The sequence below is a fragment of the Mustela nivalis genome (genome assembly GCF_964662115.1).
Source record: "Mustela nivalis genome assembly, chromosome: 17".
Lineage (NCBI taxonomy): Eukaryota > Metazoa > Chordata > Mammalia > Carnivora > Mustelidae > Mustela > Mustela nivalis.
The window spans coordinates 60,874,848-60,884,240 of record NC_139036.1 but is presented as its reverse complement, the minus strand read 5'-3'; the positions used below and the strand labels follow the sequence as shown (position 1 = coordinate 60,884,240).

At 64.0% G+C, this 9,393-nt stretch overlaps 2 protein-coding genes and 1 long non-coding RNA gene across 4 annotated transcripts in view; 1 reads left to right on the top strand and 2 right to left on the bottom strand.

Moving 5' to 3' along the window:
* LOC309850933 overlaps positions 1–9,393 on the bottom strand; it is a 1,194,231-nt gene that overhangs the window by 378,469 nt on the left and 806,369 nt on the right. The gene's annotated exons all lie outside the window — the stretch shown is intronic.
* PVALEF (parvalbumin like EF-hand containing) lies at positions 3,185–5,966 on the bottom strand (the record flags this gene model as incomplete). Of its 2 annotated transcripts, XM_082708404.1 has the most annotated exons (4): positions 3,185–4,189; positions 4,963–5,078; positions 5,402–5,537; positions 5,705–5,966. In XM_082708404.1, 4 exons carry the CDS (start codon positions 5,964–5,966, stop codon positions 4,143–4,145), a joined length of 561 nt encoding a protein of 186 aa, XP_082564530.1. In that variant the 3' UTR covers positions 3,185–4,142. The 2 variants fall into 2 exon arrangements, with proteins under 2 accessions (XP_082564530.1, XP_082564529.1); XM_082708403.1 differs by lacking the exon at positions 3,185–4,189 and having other exon boundaries at positions 4,658–5,078.
* On the top strand, positions 6,355–8,511 carry LOC309852119 (uncharacterized protein; the record flags this gene model as incomplete). The annotated part of the gene is made up of 2 exons (XM_082708402.1): positions 6,355–6,503; positions 7,686–8,511. 2 exons carry the CDS (start codon positions 6,355–6,357, stop codon positions 8,509–8,511), a joined length of 975 nt encoding a protein of 324 aa, XP_082564528.1.

Below are 9,393 nucleotides of genomic sequence, written 5' to 3'. Positions count from 1 at the left end.
CTGTTGTCCTGTCTCCCCTGCACGAGAGCGTCTCCTCTGTTTGGTGCCGGAGCCGGCGCGGCAGGGATACACGCCAGTCCCTCTGGCCTGACCCCTCCTGCGTGTGTGGGCCCCCGTCTGGCCCCCAGGCAGCCTGTATGAGCCCTGTCCGTGTCCCCTCCTAGTGGGGCTGGCTCGTCCTGTGACATGACCGGGTGGGGGGAAGGTCTTGTGGCTGTCTAGTCTGTGTGCCTGAGGCGCCCAGTTCTGAGGCTTGAGGCGAGGAGGGCGGTCCTGGTCTCCACCGAGCTCCCAGGCCTGCTTCCCCCCTCTGGGGCTGCCGTGGCCCTGCTGCTCCCGTCTGCCCGCTGTTCGGAGCTCCGGGCTGGCCTTTGGATGTGTTCCTAAGTCCGGAGAAGGGCAGGTGGCTGGCCCCCAGGGGAAGGGGGTGCCCCTTGAGGGGAGGGGTGGCGGGCACCGGCTCTGCCCCCCCCCGGGAGGCGGGGCTGGCTGTCCAGGGCCCTCGGCTGGGCTCCCAGGGGTGTGGCCAGGACCACACAGGGGAAGACGGGCCTTTCTATGGAGGCTCTGGCCTCCTCCGCCCACCAGAAAAGGTATTTTTGTCTGAAGCAGTTAGGAATTGCTCCGGGGGAGTGGCTGGAAATTACTGAACTATGTATTTTGCAAGTAAGGTGTTCAGCAGTTGGGAAGAGGGGGTGGTGTCCAGAGAGTGGGGCAGGCAGGGAAGCCAGGAAACCTGTGGAAATGGGCAGAGGTGAGGCTCCAACCAGGAGCAGGCATGACTTCCCAGCCTGGGCAGGACGGGCCGCCACCACCAGGAGGAGCGCCCCAAAGCCTGCTGTGGGCAGGGGCCGGGCGGACAGCCTGGGTTTCTGGTGTGGTCCCTTCCCAGGATGGCTGTGGGTTATAGGGGCAGCTGGGGGGGATCTGGTGTCACCCCACCTGGACCCCCTCCCCAAGGCCACGGAACTCACGCCCTCCGACGGAACCTGCTCTGACCACTGTCCTTTCAGGAAACAAGTGACAAGCACAGACAAATCCTTGAAGTTCCTGTTGGGTCTGTGCTGGGCAGAACTGTGGGCCCAACAGGCTGCCCTGTGGGGTGTGCCCTCTAGCGGGGGGCAGGCCAGGGGGCGCTGGCCTTGACCTTTCCGAGTTCCTCTGCGTCCCTCACTCTTCTTTAGACAGAATCATCTTTTCTTTCTCTGACTCGTCAGGAGGTGTTCTCAGGCTTGCCTTTCCCTTCCAAGCCCATGCGGCAAAGACTGAATTTTCCCCCAAACAACGTGAGGTCTTGGCCTATCGTAGTTTTGTTATTCAGAGTAATTTCCTAATTTCCATGGTGGTTTCTGTGAACGGTGGGTGGTTTTGCACTGCACCCCTTTTCTTATCTTTTTGGTTTGTGGTTTAACTTGACTTATCTACGGTCAGAAAACATGTCAACTCGGACTGATTTCAAATCTGATTGCTCTGGGGCCATCGTGCAGTCAGTTTGGGTAAGGGCTCTGTCTGTTGGGTTAAAGGGAAGGAAGTTGTTGGATGCAGACGTGATCTTTATCACTTGGGTGGAGTTAATGCATCGTGTTTCTAGTCTCCTGTATCCTTACCCTTTCTTCCTCGCTCTGTCGGTTCCCAAGAGGATTGCTAAAATCTGCCACGGTGCGCCGTGCCCTTCTCATCTCGCTGGCTCATTTTTGCTTTATGAATTCCGAGGCTCTGTTAGCGGGTGCGTACACATTCAGAGCCGTGTGTTTTCCACTAAACGGATCCTTCGTCTTTATGAAATGGCCTTCTTTGTCTGGCAGTACCTCTTGCCCTATGATTCTTCATCCCCTCGTAGTAGCGGCACCGGCTTTCTCGCCGTGGTGTGTGAGTGGTGGATCTCCACCACTGGTTTTACTTTCAGGCTTTCCATGGCATTCCAGTGAAGCGTAGCTTGAAAACGGCCACAGATAATGCGCCAGAACATGGCACGGCCGGGCCTAGACTGCATTGAGCTGTGTTTGGCTCCCGTCCAGAGGGATTTCTTCTGCTCTTGGGGGCAGTGAGGGGAAGGGTTGGGCTTGCTGAGGCCAGACTCCGGTCTCTGTGAGGACTGGCTTGGTTCCCCTGTCCTCACTCCTGACTTCGAGCCCCAAGACAAGCCCCTCCCCTTCCTCCTTGGCAGGTACCAAAGACCCGGGAGGCCATTGGTTGCCCTCTTCAGCTCTCAGCCTCTTGACCACAGTTACCAAGACCTGATGGGGAGCTGGTGTCAACATCAGGCTCGCCTCTCAAAGCTTTTCTTCCCTGAGATCTCCCATCGCATGTCCTTGACGCTTTTCTTGCGCATAATACGAATAATGAATAAGTACCATGGTATATCAGGAGACGGAGAGCACTTGAGGAAAGACGCCTCCCCTCCCCCTGCACAGAGATGCAGAGTCTGTGGCAAGGGCAAGCGCGCTGCGCAGGAGGTGGCTTCGGACTGACTTCTTCGGGATGTGACATTTGAAGAAACTTGGAAGGAGACAGGGGAGTTGGTCACGCGGATGTAAAGCTACAGATGGGCACGCCAGGCCGGGAGGGCCACGCAAGGGGAGCCGAGGGGGAGCCGTGTGCCCGAAGCTGAGCCTGGAGGGGAGCATGACATGTGGGCGTCCCGAGAGAGGAGCCTATAGAGGGTTCTGAGTGGAGCGATGCAGCTTTTTTTTTTTTTTTTTAAAGTAAGCTCTGTACCCACCATGGGGCTTGAACGCACAGCCCTGAGATCAAGAGTCGCCTGCTCTGTCCACTGAGCCAGCCGGCGCCCCAGATCTGACTTCTGTTTTTAAAGGACCTCCAGCTGCTGTGCTGAGACCCGACAGTCCGAGGGTGGAGGCAAGGAGGCTGGTCTGGGGACCACCGTGGTCCCCCAGGCAAGAGAGGGTGGGGGCCAGGATGGCGGCAGGGAGTGGGGCTCTGGGTGGTTCTGAGGGTGAAGCTGCTGGGATTCCCGCGAAGGAGAGGAGGTGTGAGTCGGCCCTTTCTTGCCACGGCCCGGCGAGGGTGCTCGGCCCGGGCGAGGGTGCTCGTGAGGGACGGTGCCATCGCTTCTCAGCTGGTCCAGCCCCCTCGACCCCTCCTTCCTGGAGGCTGCAGTCCCGGGGAGCGGCTGAAAGAGGAAGCCCACTCCCGCCGCGAGTGACACGGGCCCCTCCCCAGGGTTGTCCCCGGACCGGTGCCCAGGGTGGAGGAGGAGTCGGGCCAGCATGGCGCAGGCGGCCGCAGAGCTCCTGGCCGGATGGGCCCCAGGAATGGCGCAGCGCTTGCGGGAAGGCACAGTGGCGGGAACCCACAGAGGGCGGAGCCCAGCCTCGCGCTGCAAGTTCCAGACGCCTTCTTCACGTGCAGCGGGGTGTCCGGAAGCCACGGCGGGCACAGGGGTCAGGAGCACGGGAGAGAGGTGGGACCGGGATCGTGGCCCACACCTGACACCTAAACCACGGGACTGGAGCCCACCAGGTGGGCAACTGCTGGGGCGCGGAGGCTTCTGCTGGGGGTGGGTGAAGGCGGCCGGGGGTGGAGGACTGACCCAGAGCACAGGCCAGGGCACAGACCCAGGGCACAGACCAGCGCACAGACCCAGGGCACAGACCCACGGCACAGACCAGGGCACAGACCAGGGCACAGACCCAGGGCACAGACCAGGCCTCTTCGGCTGCAGCCCGGGCTCGCAGGTGCCCCCGCTCTGTGTTCACACGGCTGCTGTGTGAACCCTGCAGCCTAGCAGAGCTCGCCTGGGGAAGGGGATCCTGCCCCGGTCTAGACACAGAGAGCACTGTGCCGGGAGGGGCGAGAGCTGGCGGTAGGACCCCACCGCTGCAGGTGCCCCCCGTGATGTGGGGACAAGGGGGAGACAGGGGCGGGGGCTGGGTGCATCTGCCCGCCTGGCCTCCCCTTCCCCGCCCCACGCATTCCCGACCCCGGCCCCACCCCCACCCCCACCCCCGCTCATACACTGCCCCCAAGAAACACTCGGGCTGCGATGTTCATTTAATGATGCTTTTCTTCCATTTTCCTGGCACGTGCTGTGTCCACCCCTATGGCCTCCTTGGTCGGCCATGCCGATGTCCCACGATGCCCCATGGGGTCCCCTTCCCCGGCCAGGGACTGGCCGTACACTATTTCTTCTTTGGAACTTTCTCCTTTTTGATCAATTCAGAAAATTCTAGAATAGGAGACAGATTTCTAGTAAATAGTCCCCTTGCCGTGTGCCCCTTGAGCCCTGCAGACCCAATGGGGAGGCAGGCCCCACCCTATGAGGGGGCCTCCTGGCACAGAGGACTCTGGGGAGCAGGAGCGACCAGAGCCCTGTGCCCCCCACAACGGCCCTCTTGGAGGAGATGAGGCAGCCCCTTTTGGGGGCTTATGACAGACTGGGTCTCTGCAGTGACTCTCAGGAATTCTTTTCAGAGCTCTTGAGATCATCCTGCCTTTCTCAGTGGGGGAAACTGAGCCACAGAGAGGCTGGGGGGCTGAGTCCTGGGCCATCCCCCGAGCCAGGGCCACCCTGCTGCCCTCTGCCTTCTGGCCCAGGGCCAGCAACTGGGGAGGGGGCGCTGTGAGACGACCAGACCCCACCGTCTGGAGCCATGGGGGGCCTCCGTCCCTGGTTCTGATCTTCAAACCTCCCTCCCATCTGGGGTGTCCCGGACCCCTGCCCCTGTCCAGCCAAGCCTGCCCATGGCCATCTCAGCCCACCTCTCCCCCACTGAGCAGCCCGCAGTGGCTTCCCTCCCCCCACTCAGCACCCCCAACACCTTCCTGTCCGAGGTGGAGGACGGCGCCCAGCAAAGACGGCTGTGAACTCCGTGCCCGGGGAGGGGGAGCCTACACAGTGTTGTGCCCAGATGGGCACTGAACGGTTTTGTGGGGTCCCGGAGGGGCGGGCCTGGAAGGTCCTGCGAGGTCCCTCCAGCCCCGTCGACCGCGCTGACCCACCTTCGAAGTCAATCCTCCCGTCCCCGTCCGTGTCGGCCGCCTGGATCATGGCCTCCGCCTCCTCATCGGTCAGCGGGGCGGTGGGCCCGCTGCTGGGAATGGTGGAGAGGATGTACCTGCGGCGGGGGTGGGCTCAGGTTAGAGCCGAGGGGGTGTCTGCCCGGTGCCCAGTGGTTTGCAAGATGCTCACTCCCCATTTTACAAGTAGGGAAACTGAGGCCCAGCTGGAGAGGGGTCTCTGGGCCTGGCGCCGGTGCTATGGACCTACACTGTTTTGGCCACCCCCACGTACCCCAAGGCCAGCTGGGGTCTCCTGAGGGGGGTGCCAGGTCTCCGCAGGGGTGGGCGTGGCGTGGCGGACTGGGCCCGGCCCGGTTCAGAACCCTGACCCCCGCCACCGGCCTGGGTCAGAACCCCGACCCCCGCCTCCGGCCGTTACTTGATTTCGTTCCACTCGATGAAGCCGCTCTTGTCCTTGTCCAGGGTCTGGAAGGCCTGGCGGATGGCGCTGTCCAGCTGCCCCGAGGCCTGGAACTTCTGCATGTACTCCAGGAACTTGAGGTAGTTGAAGGAGCCTAGGACAGCCAGGCCCAGGTCACAGGAGGCTTGTGGCCTGCTCTTCCCCCTTCCCCACCTTGTGTGTCCCCGGGCCGCTCAGCCCAGGGAAGGGGAGCCCGCAGAGGGACTCTGGGGCCCACGGGCCTGGGGTGGGGAGGCCACGCTGGCGAGGAGGTATGCATACCGTGATGCCGCATGTCCGTGGGCAGCAGCTCTATGTCCTTGTCTGACAGGGACGTGCCCATAGCCAAGGCCATCTTCTTCATCTGAGAGGAGAAGTCGTCGTCCATCCTGGCCCTGTGGTGGACAGGGAGCGGCTTGGAGCATGTGCACGGGTGGGGTGCAGGCGCTCTGCTCAGACCGAAGCAGACAGAGCCCCACATGGTGCCAGCCCCTGCGTCCTGAGCAGGGTCCCCCATCCCGGGCTGCAGAAGCCCTTGGGGCATGCAGAGCCCTTGGGGCCGTGCAGAGACTCTGGTGTCCAGGGCCCTGGAGGGAGATGGGCCCAAGAACCCCCTCTTGGCTGGCTGTATGCTCGGAAGGTCACTTCCGTCTCACAGAAAAGGCTGAGGCCCCCAGAGAGCAGGTGACGAGCACGTGGTCCTTTGCCCTGCTTGGAAGCCGTGGTGGCCGCGTCCGACCCGTCGACGCTGCCGGGCACTTCCTCTGTCCCTGCAGGCCGATCTCAGCCACGTCCTCTGGGAGCCCCACCTCCTTCCACCACGACTCAGGGCCCGCAGCCAGGGCCTTGTTCTCCCAGAATCCGGACCGGACGGACTTGGACCTCCCAGCTGGCCACTGGCCACCCGTGGCGCATTGGCTCGGGATTGAGCGATGCCCGGATGCTCTGAGCCAGGAGGGCCACTGCTCCTTCCCCGGCATCTGCCCACAGGCCCCGTGGACGTCTGCGTGTCACTGCCGGCTCAAGGAGAGTCGGTGGCAAGCAGGAGCCACCGGGGCAGGCCAGGACTCCAACCAGGCAGGTGGGGGCCTGGTCGCAGGCTCAGGGGCCAGCAGGTGGGGACCAGGCTGTCCTGGGGCCCTCAAGGCGGTGCCTTGTGACCTGCTGAGCTCTCGGGTTGCTGTCCCCGGGGTGGGGTTGTGTTCTGGGGCTTGAGGCAAATCAGCTGTTTCAAAAGCTCCTTGGCCCTCTTGAAAGTTCATGGGGTGGCAGAACCTTCTGGAACATACCCCCATGACCAGGAAGAGCAGCCCAGTGGCCCGTGCATCCTGAGTGGGGCTGGACAGTGGCCGGGGGAGTTCACTCTCCTCCGAAAGAGAAACCACAGGTCCAAGGTGGCAGCTCCAACCTGACAGCCCGGGGGTACAGGGAGCGCTGGGTAGAGGCCCAGGACCACGACCTTCTTCCTGACTCTGGCCGTGCCTCACAGCTGTCCTGGGCCTCAGGGTCAGCATCTGTGAAATGGAGAGACCCCTGCCCATCGTGCCCCTTCTCAGGGCCTTGGGAGGAGCCAAGAGAGAAGGGAGGTCCCGGGGAAAGGGATTTATGGCCTGTAGGGGGCCCGGAGCTGGGTCCCCCGCACATCCTGCCTGAAAGCCGGGTCCTGGGGGGCTGGCCTGGGAGGTGGGGTGGGGGTGGTCAACCGCGAGCCAGGACAGACCTGGGCCACAGAGGCCCACAGGACAGGGCTTGAGCAGAGCCCCTGATTGGCCTTCCCATCCCCGAATCTCAGAACTCCATTCTGGAAGCCGGGGCCGCCCCGCCTGCCCCTTGGGCCGGGCCAGAACCAGTGTCCCACGCTTCGGGAGGGAGGGGCTGGGCCACACCCCAGGCCAGGTCTGGCTGAAACCGGGGTGGACGTCCTGTCTGCAGAGCACGCCGGGTGCCCTGGGCTGTGTCTGTTCCCAGTCCAGCCCCCTGCTCTCCCGGGTACCCCCCACGGGAAGGCAGAGGAGCCGGAGATCAGAGCTGGCGTGGGGACAGGGCCTGGGGCCTCAGTGTGCTGGCCGTTTATTTATAGCCCCAGTCCAGGCCCTGGGATGGCGTCTCACTCACCCCCAGAGCTAAGCCGACATGTCCCGCCACAGCCAGGGGTGGGAATAGCAGGCACCACCCCCAGCCAGCTGTGCGGCGCCCTGCGGTTCCCTGTGGCCCTCTGCCCGGCCTCCTGGGCTGCTCCCACTTCGTCCTTCACCTCGGACAGGACCCCTCTCTGCTCCCAGCTCGCTGCCTTCCACAGCCGAAGCAGGACTGAGCTCGAAAGCCTGGCTAGGACCCCCGACCTGTCCCCAGCATTGCTGTGCCCTGAATGCCCTCCCAAGGCTGCCAGGGACCTCGGCCCACCCCAGACCCCTGTGGACCACCATCATCAACGCCGACATGAGAAAAAAATGCTGCGTGGGCTGGAGGCTGGGGTAGGGTCGTTGAGCCGGGGCCCCAGCAGTTGGGGCCGGAGTCCCAGGCTGGGCTGGCAGGGGAATGCGGCAGACGGGACCTCATGGGATGGGGACTGGGTCCCAGAGGGTCCTGAGCTGACTTCGTGTGCCCGCCGGAGTCGGTGGGTCGGTTGGCCTTGGGCCCTCTGCCCTGCCAAGCTCCCTGGCCCCCCACTCAGCACCTGGGGCCCTGAGGTCAGTGAGCAGGTCTCAGCCTTCCTCCCCGCCCTGCTCCCCAACTCCGAGCACTCTCGCAGGGGCCCACACAAGCCCTCGTGCTCACCCTGGCAGACCCAGGCACACACGGCTGCCTCTAAGCCTGGGGCTCCCTTGGGGCTGCCCCTCCCTTTCCCGCCTCCCCTGGACCTCCCTGGGGTCTCCTCGGTCCCTTGGGCCTCCGAGTGTCCTATGGATGAGAAGGAGGCCGCAAGCTTTGACCGTGCAGCGTGGGCAGCCCTGGCTGGGCCCAGAGCCCGTAACCACCCCTCCCGGGGCAGGGCTCACCTCCGCCTGGCTTCCCTCGAGGGTTCTGGGGAGGCAGGTCGGGCTGGGGGTGCTCAGAGCCTGTGGGGGCCCCTGCTTTTATACCTGTAGCCACTGGGTCTGTTTACAGCTTGGCTGCACCTGTCCTCTCCGCCCCTGCCCCTCCCGGGCACTCCGGCCTGGCACTCGGGGCCCCCAGGGGTTCGCTGGCGCTTGGCACAGCCACGCTGGGCCGGGCACACTGACCGCCCGCAGCGCCCGGCCTCCCCAAGCCCAGGGCGGGGCTGGAGAGAGTGGACTGCACCGGGCAGCAGGAGAAGTTTCTGTCTACTGATTAGGTACACCCCTGCCCTCTGGCCTTACAGGGTGACAGGAGTGTGGTGGGCCCAGAGAGGGGCCCAGAGGCCTGCCAGGGTCACCCGGGGGTGCAGGCTGGCCAGCATGTCCGAGAAACCGCCAGAAGCCACTGGACAATGGGACCTCCTCCAGCAAGCCTCCGGGCCGGGGAGCTGTGCTTCGTCCCTGGGTCACTGTGGGGGTCCGGAGAGCCGTGTCAGGGCCGGCCATAAAGGTGAGGGGAGAGGAGGAAACCCGGGAGGCCACGCGGACTTCCGCAGTCAGGGGAGCAGACCTGTGTGACCTCGGCCAGGGCTGGCCTCTCCGCTGGGAGAGGACCTCGCAGGACAGTCGCCAGGCTGAGAACGGGGAGACAGAGACGGATGCACCCTGAGAGCCCCTCCTGGCTCTGGGCTGGCTGGAGGCCCCTCACGTCCACGGACCTTCAGGCACGGAGCCATGATCCAGCACCAGCGCAGAGACCCCGGGGTGCAGCCCTTCCCAGCACCCGACCACCACTTTCTCTGTGCGGATCTCCCCGGTCGTTTTGCACAGTGTGGACGCGGCCCTGAGACCTGCCTTTTCTCCGTGGGAGAGTAGCTCCCACGTCACTGGGGAATTCACAGAATGTGCTGGGCGCTACCTTGTGTCGCAGCT